This window comes from Vidua macroura, chromosome 21 (assembly GCF_024509145.1).
Source record: "Vidua macroura isolate BioBank_ID:100142 chromosome 21, ASM2450914v1, whole genome shotgun sequence".
Classification (NCBI taxonomy): Eukaryota; Metazoa; Chordata; class Aves; order Passeriformes; family Viduidae; genus Vidua; species Vidua macroura.
In genome coordinates, this window is record NC_071591.1 from 4,916,904 (window position 1) to 4,934,253 (window position 17,350).

The 17,350-nt window shown below is 43.4% G+C and overlaps 2 protein-coding genes across 4 annotated transcripts in view; both read right to left on the bottom strand.

Moving 5' to 3' along the window:
• Positions 1–17,350, bottom strand: part of AIF1L (allograft inflammatory factor 1 like) — a 142,389-nt gene that overhangs the window by 101,851 nt on the left and 23,188 nt on the right. The window lies entirely within an intron of this gene.
• ABL1 (ABL proto-oncogene 1, non-receptor tyrosine kinase) overlaps positions 1–17,350 on the bottom strand; it is a 77,835-nt gene that overhangs the window by 35,127 nt on the left and 25,358 nt on the right. For 2 of the 3 annotated variants that reach the window (XM_053996673.1, XM_053996676.1), the window contains one exon: positions 14,208–14,273. The exons of the other annotated variant lie outside the window; for it this stretch is intronic. In XM_053996673.1, the coding sequence (XP_053852648.1) occupies positions 14,208–14,273 (66 nt within the window). The remainder of the gene's footprint in view (positions 1–14,207; positions 14,274–17,350) is intronic. 3 annotated transcript variants of the gene reach the window in all.

The following is a 17,350-nucleotide window of genomic DNA, read 5'->3' on the forward strand; positions in this document are numbered from 1 at the left end:
CTGCTGCACAGTTAAACACTCTTTACCCTCTCATACCTACCCAGCTTTGCCTTGTTCCAAGTTTTAAGTGTTGCTTCTCCTCCTTTTGCTGTGCACCTCTGAGAAGAGTCTTTCCAGCCACCAGTGGGGTGGTTATGAAAGCTCTGGGACCCCTTCCACCCCCTCTCTCCCTTGGCCCTGGGGGGCAGTGCTGGCTCCAGCCCCCGCCAGGCTCCCTCCAGGGTCTCGGCATCTGCTACAGGGGAAGGAGCTCCAGATGTGGCTTCACAAGAGCCAAAAAGAGGGAAATAATCACTTCCCTCGACCTGCTGGCTCTGCTCTCATTAATGCAATCCAGTATCCATTAGCCTTTATTGTTCATACTCCTACAAGAGCATAAACCTATCTAGCCAACAGCCTTTGTGTTTGAGCTGCTTCTAGCAGACAGATATTTATTCTTTACATTGTTAATGCTACCCAGAATTTGAGGACAGATTTTTATCCACAAGAGAATGATCACACACACACATGACAGCAGCAGCAAAAGGACTGGACTCCATGAACAGAAAGTGAGTTTTGGCATGATCTCACGTGTTAGCAGCTGGAGTGAATTTTGTTGCGATGCTGTTAAAAACAGCTTGAGTGTTTGTCACCCATTTAAAATCTGAGCTTAATTTTGTTTTAAAATCCTCTTCTGAAACATGGAAAGTTAACAGAGTTTCAAGTCCCAAAGTGTGGGCATTTTTTGATAGGCACATTCAGCTGATATGGGATGGGAAAAGTCACTTGAAATAGAAGTATCACAAACTAGTGATTAAAGCAAAGGAGTAAAGAAGTGTGCCAGAAAATGAGCAAATTCTTGCTTACAGTTAAAGTTATCTCTGGCTTATCATTCTTTTCTATAAATGCAGTTGAGAATTTCCCCACAGGTGATAAAGACTCAGTGCCAGCTGTAAAACAGTTTTTTTTGTCTCTGGAGCAACAAAATGTAGAATCACATAATTTATGAGATGCATTTTTCTTAGTAAGTGGTAAGATTATATGTGATTTGGCACATTCATAGGTCACTGTCTTTAGGATTAAAAACACACCCATGCCACAGAACACTCCCGAGCTACACAGCTCTCTTCTGATGGCATTTTTCACATAGTGGAATAACACATCCTAAGACCATTACCTGATAAAAAAATGTGTGTGTGTATGCAAATAATCAAAAAAGCTGATGTTGAAGTACATGAATGACCACAGCATGTGCTACAGATGCAGCTGAACAAAGCTGGGCTTGGATCCGATAGCAAATGCAGCATTCCCTGTTTTCCTGGGGGTTAGTCCTGCTTTGTCTGACAGGTTCCAGTTTTCCTTTGGATTTTCAGATCCTCCACTGTTAAACAACTTCATCCACTCTTAGACACAAAGTGCCAAACATTTGGGAAGACAGTGCTATCTATCAGACAGAGAGGACCAGCAGCTTTCAAATCCTGGCTACTCAACTCTACCTTCCTGGCACGTGCAGCACAAAAACTCTGGTGGAGTCTTGTAGAGTTGTTTGCAGTGAATACAACAACTTCAGTGAGTCGAGCACGATGTGTCATGAGAGCTTTGTTATGGTAGAGAAATTCCTTCTGCTAAAGAAAGCAGGGCAGAAAGTGAGCCCAAGGTTGGCAGGGTTAGAGGTGAGTGCACATCCCACTCCCAGGCACCTCAGATTTAAAAAACTGTCTCCTGAGTCGATCACTTCTTAGTCTCAAGTGATTGTTCAGACACCTTGTAGCTACTCCAAAGGACAAGTGAAAACAAGTCTTCCAGGATACTCCAGGGTTCTTCACTTCCTTGGCTATGACAGCACTACACAAGAAGGCAATGATATTTGGGATTTATTTGTAATATCTGCCATGTAATGAGGAGAGGGTGAGAAGTCCTTGCTGGTGTTTTCACACAAATTGTGCTCTACATCAGCCTGGTAAGATCTCCAAGTGAGATTTTCCACAGGAGAAAGCCCAAGCAACCAGGATACTGAGGGATCTACAGCTACCACTTATTTGGTGAGCTCTAGGAATCCCACTGGCATTAGGAATGCACCCCCAGATAAACAGGGCTCAAGTGGTTTTACCACTCTGCCCAGATGAACCTTTGTGCCAGAGATGTGTGTAAATGCCAGCCTTTCTCCACCACTGCCCTAATCAGAACCACTCCACCAGTGCTGCCAGTGTCTCTCTTCCAGATTTTTACATAGAAACCTCTGTCTCTCATTTTCCAATACACACACAAAACATTTTTAGAGACCACTGTTCTACCTTCCTGTTTAAGCTGTTCTCAAGATCCAGCTGACATGTTTACAACAGCTAGTTAAAACAGCATGTTAAAAACAAAAGCCTCTTGCTACTACTATGACCATTCTACAATAGGTATTATTGTAAATAAAATAAAAAACCCACAAACAAAGGCAAGTTAACACCTGAGGGCAAAGAGTGTTTTTCTTCCTTCAGTCACCATCCAGCATAGCTGGAATAGCCCTGCAAGTGCACAGAGAGGTAACTGCACATACAGGGAGATATTAAACACTTCTGGTACTTGGACTTACCAAGTCCCTCTCTCGTCAGTAGAAACTTCAAAAAAACCAAGAAAAGCCAGGTTACAAAAAGTCCACTGTACACATCAGCAGAAAAGGCAAGGATTTTGCAATAAAGCATGTGCATTTGTTGGTTTTTCTCCTTGATTTAACAGATGTTTGTTATTTGCAATTTTCATGAGTGAAGGAGGTGCCTGGGAAGTGGTGGGATTTCAGAGATGGAATGTTCAACTATTTGAAATTCCTTTCAAGCAACAGAGCAGAATCCTTATTTTTTTAAGGTAGTAACAAGACAGAAGGTACTACTAAATTCCTGCAATGGCGATATGTATTCACTGTAGTCATGTAAAAACACAAGGCAGGTCATGAGTTCCGCAGGGAATTGCTTGGAGTATTATCATTTGAAGCCTGCAAGGTTAAATTCAAGTCCAAAGGGGCTCATCACCCATCACTGAAAAAGTTTTGGGCCTCTTCCACTGAACACTTTATGAAACATCTGCCGTCAAAGGAAAAAAAAAAAAAAAAAAAAAGTCACTTCTTGCACTTTTCAGATCTGAAAAAAGTAGTAGTGTACCTTAAAGACACAAAAATGGCATAAATTCCTACTGACTATTAATGACTGAACTTCCATTGTCCAGGCAGTTTATTAAGGTTGCAAAAGAGGGAGCAGGGACTGGAAGTTCCTGTGTGTTAGGTAGAATTCCATCAGTTTAGGGATCCTGCTGAAGTTCAGTATTTTCTGCCAGCCCCAGGAAGGGAGGAATCACAGACAACCAGGATGCAATCAGAAAACATACATGCTTGGAAAGGACCAGCAAACAAATTTTAGAGAAATATCTTTGCCAAATACTGACTCAGATCATGAGTGGGAGCATTTCCGTATTTCTTTTAAATGAAAAGGCAAGGAAATGCAGATGAGAAAGTAAAGGTAAGAGAAGAGGTTAAAACGAGGAGCTCAGAGCTGATGACTTTGTGGGCTTTTCTTGTGTAAGTCCGAGCACGTCCGCAGGAGAGCCAGAGGGAGCAGTGAGCAGGGGTTAGTCCTGGCAGTAACTAAGTGGTTAATTCTTCCATTCAAGAGCTGAAAAATCTGCCAAAGCAGAAGAGCAGGCCTCAGAGATCAAGTTACACATGAGGAGGGGGTGGAAGGGGAGAAGAAGAAAAGAAAACAAGTATTACTGAACCACTGCCGCATGAGACCCAGCGGGGATTAGGAGAACAGGGAGGAGGAGAGGTTTATCCAGGGCTGGCTGTAAACACAAACCCAAGCCGTGCCTGCACCCCGCCATTCCCCGCGGGAACACCGACCAGTCCTGAGCCCCGGTCAATGTGGAAAACCTTCTGTGCATCAGCTGTGGAATTCCAGTGATGGGACCAGCTGGATCTCCTTTCTCCTGCTGGCTCTCCCCACCCAGGCAAAGTGGTTGTGCTGCATTTTCTCTCCCAGCTGGAGAGTTTAGGCTGGGGCACGGATGTATGGATGTGTCCTGCTGCTGCCACAGGTGTGGAAATCACCAAAGCAAATGGATAAAAGCCACACAGAACAAATAATGATGCACAAATAAACAAATAATCATCAAACCGAGGAGCAATTCAATTCCTTTGCCTTGAAGCTGATCACACAAAGGTGGTCTCGCAGCAGTATTAACATTTTCACAGCCCTTTCAAGGCAGGTGAAGGTTCCCTTCCCAGCCACACATCATTTTTGTACTCACTCATCTAAGCTTTTTCAGCACTGAATTCTGCAAAGATTATCCTAATTTACTGAAATGCAGAAAATTTCAAGTAACACACTCACACAGACACAAGAGAATAGGATAAATTTGATTGCAGAAATCATTTTTCTCTAGGGATCTAATCCTTGACAGTTAGTGCCTTTGAACACTATCAATATCAATGGGTAGAAACCCTTACAACATACAGATATTTTGACACTGAAATGAGTGTGCTTTTTTTATCTTCTTTCAAATTATTTTTTTTTTTTAAACCAAGGGAAAAAACCCTCAAAAACCCAACCCAAAGCCCCAAACTCCAGTGCCTTCTGCCCAGGAATTCCAGACGTCACTAATTCATCCACAGGGGAATACATATTATTTTGAGAAAGTAGTAGAAGCCCTTTGTAACTATAGAAATAAAAAGGCATCCATTTAAGCATAAAATCCACTATATAAAGCCATCTACAGTCACTTGATTTGAATTACTCTACTTATCCACCCTCAGGATCTACTCTAGCCTCCCTTAGATGTGCAGGTAAGTGTTTGGTGCTCCCTAGCACTAATTGCTTATTATTCCCAGTGTAAGAAAGTAAATATATGCTCCCAGAAAGGAAAAGCTTCCAGTTAATTAGAACTGCCTGCAGCAATGGTTCCCTCCAAACAGTTCAGCATTTTATTTTTTTGTCAGGGCACAATATAAGAAGTTTTAAAAGTCCTGCTGGGACTATGACGTAAAGGCAGGACCAGTATTTTTTCCTGTGAAGACTGGGGCCGACAGGAAGAAACTTCAGACAGAAATAAGCTACTTCACCATGAGGAAAGGCAAAAGCAAAATTTATATATACATCTCTGTCCTGGTCCAACTGGAACAGGGATGCAGGAAAAGGGTCTGTAAGTGCTAAATTCTCACAAAGGTTGAAGACTCTTTTCCAATTCCTAAACATAAAAACACATTGAAAGAAGCATTTTAGTTTGGATTTTTTTTTTAAAGCTAGGGAACATTCTCCCTAGGATGCACCATTAAGACAAAGCAAAAGACTGATGGTGAATTCATAAGGGGCAAAAGTTATTAATCTAAGCTCTTTCAGGATGAGTTTTTTTTTGTATGCTTCATCATGCTTGTCATATCTGAATATAGACTTAGAAAATGGTATGAGACTGTACAATACCTCTGCATATTTTCTGCCTTTCCAGGCACAAGTGGAAACATAAAGGAAGGTGTAAAAAAAAAAAAAAAAAATAGTGCTACTGATCTCCAGTAACCCCAGAAGTTCCTTTCTATTCACTCCCTCTTTACCTGCCCATCATTAATCAGAGCCATTCCCAGAGCAGATATGTTACATGTGGTCTGAGCTGATTCTGTCTGCTCACATACCAGACAGAAAACAGGGAGAAGTGCCAAGTATCAAGGAGTAACAGCCACTGGCATCCTCCAAGGCATCCCACCCTGCTCCAAAGGGTGAGCTAGACACTTCTGTCATGTCAGGCTCAGCTGAGTCACTTCACTGTTCAGGGAGAGAAGAAGATCTTGAGGATGTGCACAAATATTTAAACAAACAAACATAAAACTAAAAGACCTGTGACTGCTCTGAAAAGTTGCACAATGGAGCAGCAGGGTGGGAAGCAGGAAAGTGCTACAGACAAACACTGAGATGAGTTGGGAAGAAATCCTGCTGACACAGAGTGAGGGTCTTCAGCCAGTTAACCCCATCTAAACACAGCGTGCCTCAGTCCCAGCTTTCCTGCCTTCTCCCTCTTGCTGGCACTGGTGCTCACCAACCATGTGGTGACCCAGTTCAAGAATGTCAAGAGTCTCCTCAGTGTATGTTCACACAAATAACAGTGCTGGCATCATGAGGGGGCCAGCAAAGCTGTTCCTCAATTCAAAATACTGACTAAACCATCTGTATTGACAAGTTGTATAAACAGCTTAATCTCACCAACCTTTCCTACTGAGACAGCTACAAACAAATCCCAAAGAAATAAATATATGAATATAGAACTGGACCAGCTATAGATGGACTTCATCAATCATTCAGAGACCCTCAAACAAACCACAGTTATTCCGTGCTGGGAGACGTGCTTCCACCTGAAATGGAAGTACTTCATCCAGCCTCGAGGAACTGGCTGCACTCCAGTCTGGATCAGGGAATGCAATGCCTCAAATTCCTAGAGAGCTGACAGATACCCAGATATGCAGCAGTGCAGCAATACAGACAACAGTCCCAGAAAACACAGCTTGGTGAGAAACCTTTTGGAGTAAGAAATTCCTCTGCAGCTCCACTCTAAGCCTCTCCTGATTCCGGGGCTGTTCCATGAAGTTCCAGACAGAAGATAGCACAACTCTGTAATTTAACTGACAGCTTTTCCTATTTCTCATTGACTGCCACTCCATACTGAGGTCTCATGCCAGTGATATACAAGTTCCTCTGCCTGCCCAGCCAAATTGGAGATGTTATATTCAGTTACTACAAGAATAAAGACTGAAAAATAGTGACCTAACAAAAGCAGCCTGGAACATCAGAGAAGGAAGTCTCTGGCTTGAACTCACATCAGGTGGGAATACCCAGAGCAAAAATCAATGAACTGGTTTTTGTTAGGCCACACATCCTGATTTCCTCCCTTCCTTGGTTCAGCTCAGTCTTTGCACGTCCAGCGTGACCAGAGGATTTTCAGATGGTGAAAGAGCTGCTGTGTTCTCCTAATCCCTCCCTCCCACACGTACAGCAGCCAGGGTGCCAGGAGAACCCATTTTAAAACTAATCTCAAAGTAGAGGAACATTCATAGAAAGAATCAGGACTAGAAATCTTCAGCAGCTCTGGAGTCAAGGGGGATGAAGCAAGGGCAGTGTATGGACAACAGAGGATATTGAGGAGGTGACATAAAAGGATTTTAAGCCATAAAACACACCATTTATAAAATGGAAAAACCCCACAGACCATGTGATCTCTCATTTTTTAATTCTACCTGAAGTGTTTATAATGGACATCAGAAGGTCACTGGGAGGATTAGCAGGTTATTGTTTTGGAAAGACAGCTTGGGTCACTTCTGCTTACACTGTCAACCACCAAGCAGGGCCTGGATTTTAAGAAAAAAAAATTTAGGAAAAATAAAGAAATAAGTAAGGGAAAATAAGGGAAAGTTAGCTTTTCTGATTCACCATATGAATTGACATGCCATAATTTTATTTCCAACTCTTCTTTAGATTTCTCCAATCACTGTGGATAAACAATTACCTGACTCAGCATCTCCATTTTTTTTTCCCCATTTTTTGTAACTACTACAAATTTTCAAACTACAAATCAGGTCCCAGCCTCGGGACCCACTGCTAGCAGGTACAACACGAATGAAACATTCAGTAACACACCCAACACACCAACTTCCAGCTTAGAAACCACACTTGTCATGTACTTCAAGGGCACTCACATTCTTTCCATGCAGTGGGGCTGCCTCCCGTGGCTGTGGCACAGGGCAGGATTTTAAGTCTCCTGAGGTGGAATCTGAGGGAGGCTTTTCACAGCTCACTCAGGGTGTGCTCAGTATCACCAACACACCCTGCACCACCTGTGAAATGTCTGCACATGCAGAAATTCTAACAGACATGAAAAGGAGATAGCTCCAAGTACAACAGACAATTTTTTCTCCCCTTGCATAGAAACACTCTGTTTGCATTCAAGAGAAAGGAGGCTTTCATGTGTTGGAGCACCAAGAAGCCTATCCTGGGAGGAAAACCATGTATCCCAGATGAAAAGCTGATCCACAGAAATGTGCTGGGACTCCCTGGGGTCTCTTAGCACAGACAGAGGAGTAACAGAAGCTCAGGGAGCTCGACAGCCTGAGGACAAAAGTGCTCCAAACCACGTCAGTCCTGAAAGCTTGAGGAGTCAACATCGTATTAATTGGAAAATACAAAGGCTTCCACAAATGCCTGTGAACACTGATTACTGCCCTTTTCTGAATCCACTGTCTTCAAGCTTCTTATAATATCATAAGAAAAAGCAAACATGAACAGCAATGAGGAACAGCCTATTCTGAAACCACTTCCAGGAACAGGGATTGTTTAAACAAAATACATTAAGTGAAACCATATGTATTAAGGGTCAAACGCCATCTGAGGCTGAATGTGCAGAAATAGCCATTTTACAAAATGTGGGCAATTATCCCTTTGTTGTTTTTGTTTTTAACATGAATAATCAGCGTGTTGGAGGTGTTACCAAGGGGGCAAAGCTTGAGGAAGGAATTTAACTCCGCAGCTCCCAAGCTGATGGTGCCAAGAAAATATTCCTGTTAATCCTGGTGCTCCCCTGTCCCAGCGTGCTGGGAGGAAGGTTTGCTCAATCCCGTGTACAGAGCATCCTCTCCCCAAGCACTGAGGGGTCCAGGGCGGGGGTCTGCCCTTGGATTGCTCCCCACAGGAGGGTCCTCATCCTGCTGCCAGACAGTCATTTGATCTGAGTCACAAGGGATGCTGCTTTCACAATACTTGCTGGCAAAACAGAGGTGACAGAAGAGGCTCAGAGAGGGAAAAATAAGGCAATTTAAAGCTGCAGAGCCATGAAAGATGTGTTTTAAGTCATTTCAGCACGGAGCACTAGTGCTGGAACTCAGGGGGATTCAAAGATGGTTGACCATTGCTAAGGATAAATACTAAGCTAAAATATTCTACATTTATGTGGAGCCTATAAATGGGCACCTTGTATGAGACTGACACATTGTACTGTTTCAAATACATGTTGATCCTTTCCCACCTTAAATCCATCCAACTTATCTGAAACTTTCATCAGAGCAGCAGGGGAACCTCAGTGCCTCAAAGCAAAGGGAACAGAGCAGATCTTGGGCACTAAGCTCCCCCAAAGCAAAGGGAATGGAGCAAATCTTGGACACTAAGCTCCTCAAGTATTTATTTAATATAAAGTGTGAACTGGTATCACTATACAAAGGGGTAAAGTGCCACGGAGGGAAACCTGCCCTCAAAGATCCTGCTCATTGCAACAACTACATCTGAGTATGGTCTTAGTCACCTGCTGTGGATTTGATAACATCCAATTAAGTGCAGAAATATTTCATCACTAATTCATCACTAGTGAAGTCAGACTGCAATCAAATGTTGCAGCTGCAAAGGCTAAAGCTCATTAATCATTTTTTCTGGAAGCCAAGAAGGATGATGATGGAAGGGAAAACTACGATTCATTTGTTTTCAACAAAACTGCCAGCAAGAAGGCCAAAAGAATACCAATTTCTAATTTTTTAAAATTAATATTTACACGTGAGCATGTTCATGCCTGCCAGCTCTTTAAGTGGACAAGTATTTAATGGATCCAACATAAATGTATATGCCAGTTATCAGAAGGCAAATTGCACAGCTATGATGTAATGAAATAGTTTTGCTTTATGGGAAGGAGGTGACAGGTTTGAAATATGGCTTTAGGTGTAAAAAAAAAAAATAGATTTTTCACAGAAGCCACAAAACTGTAATGCAATTACTTGCCTAAGTCTAAAATTTTATAGAAATTTAAATTCAACTTTAAAGATATAAATGAGTCATCAATTTGCATTAGGATGGCTGGGGACCATATCACTCTTCAATCAGCACGAACTAATGAAGCTTTCCTGGTCTGAATAAAACAGCTAAACTGAAGTGCTGAGGTGCATACACATCACAGTCACAAAAATGCTTTTATGTTCTTGATAATAAAGTGTCAGAATAGCTCTGAGGAAGCCCAGGGACTGAGCTGCCCCTGCTCAAAAAAGCCAAATGAATGGGAAAAGCCATGTTTTCTCATTTTTCTTCGTTCTTGGCTCTCCAGAAACCCTTTTTTTTTTTATTTACAGAAAAGTCACTCTGGAGGTTCATCTTACCTGTAAAGGGCCAGCTTGCTTTGATGCCTCTTACCCTGCCCTGCTCAGATAAACCAACAAAGTTCAGCACCTCAAGTTACTTGGTCCCAGCAGGGAAAGATCCTGCCTGGAGGGGAGATTTTTCAGGATTTTTTGCTGTGCTCTACTACCTCTGCTGGGAGGAACAGCCTCGTTTTGCTGGTCTGGTAAATGGGGAAAACGGGCTGTCAGTTCTGAAGCAGAACCAACAGGAAATATAGAAGCACAAAACACTGTCCTTGACTTCACTGCTAGGCCACTTTCCCTCTTTTCTTTGTACTTTTTTCCTTCCAGAAACAGACCATGAAGATGAATTCATCTGCAGGTTTGAGTGGTTCACAGCCCTGAAAGCTTTCAAATGAAACAACCAACACACCAACAGTACCATGACAGACCTTGGCTATTTCATCTACGACAGGAACCAAAAGCATTTTAAGGTTCCTAATCTCTGAAATGTCCTGCTGTGGATCACTGCTGGGTTTGGAGGAAGGAGGGATCCCATATCCACTCTGTCTAGCTGTGGGTGGACACAAAGAGGAAGAGCAGCATGCACTGACAGCAAACCTCCCCATGGTGGTGACATCGACCTGGGCACGTCCTTACAAGCCACACTGGGTTCTGTGACAGGACCTGGGGCATCTCCTGGGCCAGATAAGCTGGGCCAAGAGCAATCCCCACACAGCTGCACTGCAGCAACACACAGCTCGTAATGCTGTGGAAATCATCCCAAATCTGAAGGCGGTTGAAAATGTCAAGGAAAAGGAGGAGTAGGGGCCAAACCAAGAGGCTGCCCCCACCTTCCTTCCTGTCCATCCCCATAAGTTATTCATTAACATACCAAAATACACATATCAATAAAGAATTCATGGAGATTCTCTGAATACCAAATTACTGAGCATAATGACAAGGAGAACTTGCTTAACACCCTCTTCCAGTTCCACACCCTGTCCCGGGTGGATCACTCATAAAGCTCCCCTTGTATTTTACAACAGCAAAGTCCTTCCTGAACCCCTTCCTCACCAATGCCTCTGATGAGTGCAGACCATCTCTAAACAGAGCAGCAGCCACAAATGCTGTATCTTTAAATCCATCCCCATTTCATTTTCCAAGTTTCTGTTTGAGCCGTTACAGCTCCCTCAGGACTCCACTGACTCACTGCATTTTCTGGATGACGCAAGCATGCTCTTCTGCACAGCTTCAAAACAGGCTCCAAACATTTCCAGGCAGAAAGTGGCCACCAAAGAACCGTGGAAATTAGGTGTTCTTACCGAGCAGGCATCACCCCATGAAGCAGGGGGCAAACTTCAGTTCCTATCCTTATTGCAAACAGATTCATCACTGGCACTTCTTCCCAGGAATACTTCTAGGAAAGCTTAAGTTTCCACTCTGAATCCTGTAGAAAATATTTTGGTCCCAACAGAACACCTATGAGCACTGGTCCACCACTTCCTCTGACCCATCCAGCTCTGCCCCTATTCCCATGGGATTGTAGTTCCAGCTATATTATTGAGTGCAAACCTCTGCTCTCCAGCTGCACCCTATTTAAAGGGCCCTCAAAATTCAAAATCACACTAAATTTTCCAAGCTGATTCCCAGTTTCTCAGTTTTATCTTCCCAGCAAGGACAGGCAGGTAAAAGAAGAGAAAATCTATTCTAGGAGGGAACATTTAGGGAACATTCCAACAGGTTAAGCGACCTGAAACCTCCATGGGGAGACATGCATGCAAAAAACACTGGACTGGGAAAAGCATTTTCCATGACTCAAAACTGAACTCTGTTTCTCTTCCTTCTGAATCCCTTCACTCAGCTCTTTATGTTCTCCCAATTACTGCAAGTCAGCAAACAGCCCTTTTATGTACTTTTTTTTTTTCATACAGGAATGGTAACAAAAGCAAAATAAACACTGGGATTCTGACTGATGTTTGCAGCTTGATAGCAAAGGCAGCTGAAAAATTCTGGTTTCTGCTTGTAGCCTTCAGCTTTTATCCTCTCTGAAAGATTTCACCACGATAAGAGAACTGAAAATGACATTAAAATGTAAAACTAAATAATGAAGTGGAGAACAAATTCAGAGAGAAAGATGAGTGTGTTGTTTTATCATCTCCACTAACGTTGGTAGTACAAGTCTTTGGGAAAAGGCTTCCATGCTGGAGAGCCTGCTCGTTCCATTCAAGCCAAGTTAAGGAAGATAAATGTCCAAGACACACCTGTTCACACTTCACTCTCTAGAGCAGAAAGGCAAAAGCCTTTTGCTAGCAGAGGGTTCCTGATTCCTGCCTCACAGGGAGCACCTAACATTCATTTCCTCACGTGGCAGAGTAACATGTGTTATCACAAACACTGCAGTATCTGAAACCAAGAATATGGAGCACATGAGGAGCTTGGAGCCACCAGGAGAAGAGCAGGCAGCAGGACTGGAGCATGTAGGTGCTGAGAAGTGCAGGATGGCTTCACATGAGCCAAGAGTTCAGAAATCAGTGCCCTGGCTCCATTCCTACTCCAAAACAAGGACTTGGAGGGCACCTGCAGAACTTGCTTTAGTCCTTATTGTCAGTCATTCATAAAAAGGCATACGAAGCTTCACATTCTCTGTGCAGAATTGGGAGTTTTATGTTGAACCATATGTGAAAAAGATATCTAGTGTGCAAACAACTTTATTTAGATAAGATTTTTTAATTAGTATTTGCACCGTCTTGGAAAGAGGATTGAGGATCCTGCCAGTTCTTCACAAAAAGAGCAGATTTTCTAAAGAGGCTAACACACTCTGTTTTACAAACTGTGACCTGAAAACTGCATACAAGGAATGCTTTTGCTCACAATCAAATTACTGGTCATTTATCACATTTCTACAGCTAGCTAAATTTCTTTCTCTAATTTTTTTGTGTCTTCTGGTTCACTCTTAAAGCAACAGAGGAAAAGAAATGAGCCAGAGTCTTGACGTGGGATTAATGCATTGGTGTAGGAAACTGGCAAACTTCTAAACTGCTTGAAAGCTCTTTTCTTCCAATCAGACTCGATTGGCAGCCCATGAACCAAGGACACGCTAAGGACAGCGATTAGAAAAGCGTCAGGAATTATGATTCAGAGAGGTGAATCACCAGCAGCTCCCCTGGGGGGTGAATTTGGGATAAGCATACCCAAACTGCAGCCCTATGCCAGATTACACAACCCCGGGCAGCAAGCACAGGATCGTTTACTTGGAGACAGAACTCAGGTCCTCGTTCCCAATCCTCTCCCGGCGGAACAGCACACGGCGCCTGCTGCTCTCGCTGGGCTGTTTCCACTTGCAGCCTGAGGTTTCTCCAGCCCAAAGCCCACACACCAGCACGGCCCCGCTGCCAAGCACGCCACAGAGCCCTGGCATGGAAGTTGGACTTGATCTTCTCAAGAGCTGTTTGTTATTCAACAGCCACAGATCAGCCAGCTTCACTCTGACTTCACACGGGAAGAGCAGCACTGGTGTGCTTTAATCCCGGTGTGCTCCGCTCCTCTCTTTCCATTCTAGGCTTTACCTTCAGACAGCACAGGCTGTGAGCTTCCCAATACTTTTACCTCTAGCAAAAAACACATCCCAAGCTCAGCACTAGGCCAAATAATCCATAACACTTTCAGGAAGTTAATTTTGTTCCATGGGAAGCTCTAAGATGCGTTTTTATGAGGGTGCTTTGAATCACGGGTGTAAAACAGGGAGAGAAATTCTGCAGCCCATATTTGAAGATAGGCAATGGCTTTTTTTGCTCAAGTAGAAATAGTGGAATTTGGCCTGCAGTGCTTCATCCAAGCAGCCATCTGATCTCATGACTAAGTGCATGCAGAGCAATGGGGGTGGTGGGGAGGTGGGGAGGAAGAGATGTAGGAAGATGAAGCTCTTCTAGTAAACATGTGAGCTGTCTGGAATCAAGGCTGTGCTATTAAAATGAAGCCACTGCTAGTTTTCCAGTATCTTTCCCTCTGTTTATCTCAGTTGCCATGGCTCTCACTTGAATCATCTGCACAAATTGCATACACATGTCCCAGGCCACATTATTTCCACTCTCTCCACAGCTCCAGATCAACTTTCACTCACCTGGCAGCTGCTCGTGCCAAGCAGTGTCATCGTGGCCAGCGATGGAGCACTGCTTCACAGACACCCCTGGTTGGAAAACGATGGCAGTTATTTCAAAAAGGCTGATTAATATTTCAGGAATTGCAGAAAAGGGAAAGAACTCAGAAAAAACGGCCTCATGCTATCCTTCATGACCTGGGTTCCAAGAGAGTTGAGTCTCCAGTGTTGACACAACCAAGAGCTCTTCTGGGGCAGCTGGAGCAGGCCAGCTTTGAGCTGCTGAAGCTGCTCCCCTGCTCCTCCAGTGTATGAGTGAGGTTGAAAGGAATGGAGTCAAAATTCATCTCCCTGGCACATCAAGCTATCTAAATAATTCAGTATATTGTCCTCTGGCTATGGTCCTGTGCCATGTGTCCCAAACTAATGACTTACACAATCCAAAAGCAGGTACCAGACTACGAACAGAGGATCAGACACTTGGTGCTGCTGATCCACAGCTCTCAGAAATACACTGTATTGTGTTGGAAACTTGGAGCTTAGCAGGGTAACCCTAAAGCATCCTACACCTGCAGCAAGAAAGATGTTATTTTCTGAGTGTTTCTCTTTGCATCAGAGATCAGAAGGGAACCATGCCCTGCCTTAAACACAGAGCATAAAAACCAAGCTCTACCACTGCTGCCATGTCAAAATTGTGAATACAGAAGATTTCTGCCCCCGCCTCCCACTTGCATCCTCTCCAGACCATTAAGAATCAGAAGGTGAGAGCTGAGCATGTCTGAAAGCAGCAGCTGAGGCAGCACTGCAGACAGGATCCTCTGCCCAGACAGAGGATCTACTGCTGCTGGAGACAGAAAGACGGCTTAGGGAGACTGCTGTCCTCCTGTGTCAGACACAGACAGCAGACACCCACACCACCGGGACAGGCTGCTGCAGCTCAGGTTGCACAAAAACAAGTATCCCTCACAGTTTGTCTTGGGAATGACTTTTTGTCTGGAACTGAGCATGATGGAAACATAAGGGGATTGCTGTCGTGGTTCCAGAAGTCTGATTTCTCCTGCTCACCTGCCCTCAGCTAAGGGAAATCTCGCTCGTCCAGCCAGTGCTGTGCAAGTACCTGTAGTCAGTCACACGTCTCAGAAACAGCTCTGAGGTATCATGGTGCTGAAAATGGAAAATCATTTTCTGTAACATCAATGTTCCCACCCTGGGAATTTAAGAAACAAGCAAAATGTAGCAAGGAAACTTCCACTGTAATGTTTAATCGAAACACTGTAATGTTTTAATCGAAGTTTGCATTAAGTGAGGAGCAGGCCCAATGTCAAAATCTCTCTGTTGCCTTCAGCAACTCCATTAAGTGGGTTTATTCTAAAGGAAATTGGCCTTTACCAGGTTTTCTTTCTGTTTTATAATCCTGGGACATAGCTGCAAATTAATAAAAGAACCACTAAAAGGGACATGGCTTAGTTGTGGCCTTGGCAGCACAGGGTTAACGGTTGCACTTGATCTTGGAGGGCTTTTCCAACCTCAACACTTCCATAATTCTGTGAAAAGCACTAGTGCTTTGACTTTACTGGGTACTTCCACAATTCTCCACTGAACTGAGCACAGCACAAATTATCTCACTTTGCAGCACACCAGATTTCAGAACCTAAGAAAATTGGTCCCAAATTCTTGAGATTACTAATTTGCTTCAGGACTATAGCTACTAGAAAGGTTCTCCTGGCACCAGCAGCATGAAATCCACTGAAATAGCTTAATACTAGATGGGTTCATGAATGTTTCAACAGGCAAAGTGTTGCCATAGAGCAGCACAAAAAGAGCAAACTTAATTTTTCATTTTATTCTACTGCTCTGACTTTCTGGGAGAACTTTGCCAGATTTGAATGGAAAGAGAAGATAAAGTGGAATGATTCAATGAAGATATTCTGTGGTTAGTCCAGTACAACATAAATGCTCATCTGACCAGCTTCTGCTGTGCAGGAAGATTGACAGATGAGCTTTCCCTGCTTCTCCCTCTATTCCTGGATTAAATTTGGCTGCAAGTTATTAGGTATGGACCAGCTACCATGCAGACACTATGCAGGAAACCTGCCTGAAACATAGTTTCTTCACTTGAAAAAAGTCCAGCTAACAGATTCACTGTCTAGAATAAATTAGCAAAAACCTCACCAGCACCAGGATTGTGCCTTTCCATGGAAAGATGAGCAGCATGGTCTGAACAGCCTTTAAGAGGCTGCTCACAAGGTGTGAATGTATGGATATGTGTCACCCCTGGTGACAACCTGAGACACAGTGCAGTGATGGAGATTTGCCATTTACTGCTCCACAAAAAAGTCCTACCAGCACGTGATATTCCAGGGAGTGATTTAATGAGAAGTGATAACCTGGTATTTAGAGCAAACTGGCATTGAGGAGCTGAATCCCTGCACTTTACTTCACATGCAAATAAATCCCTGTAGCCCAGCCTTCTTTACTCTGAGATTTGCTGTGGAGAAACACACACTGGTCAGCTGAGCTCAAGCCTCCCCTTTAGTGGTGATGATTTTATTTTAAAAGACTGTCACCAAGTGGCAGAGATCCGAATGGCTGCACAGGGTCAGCAGAGCTGCAAACACACCATCAGCTGGAGCAAAACAACCAAAAATCCACTGTCCCAAGACATCTCATCACACTGAGGGGAATGTCAGGCTAGATCGTGCAACTAAATCAAAATAAGCCATGGGGGAAAAAAATTATCTTGGAAGGAAACTTCAAATACTGTGAGGTTTGTTCTGTCAGTATAAAAACTGGTAGATTCAGTTTTTGATTCTTTCCTTTGAAGCACAAAACTCACTGATAACAAAGCCTGATGACACTGTTTCATGTGAAACAGCCACCTTGGGGGCTGTAAAACAAAAAGAAGGAAAGACACAGCCTCCCACTTTAATCTGCAGTTTGAGTCAAAATGCAATGTTTTATACCTGACATGAAGTAATACAAGTTATTTTTAACTATTATTCTTAGTGTTTTCCCAAAGCACTACAAAAAGGCAATTTTTAAGAGTACATACATCTACGCAAAGCAGGCATTTGAGGATTCATCTATTAATCAAGCTGGAGCCTGGCTGGTGGAGCTGTTAGCAAGCTGCATTACCATTGCACCCACAGGGATGGGAGACTCCTCAG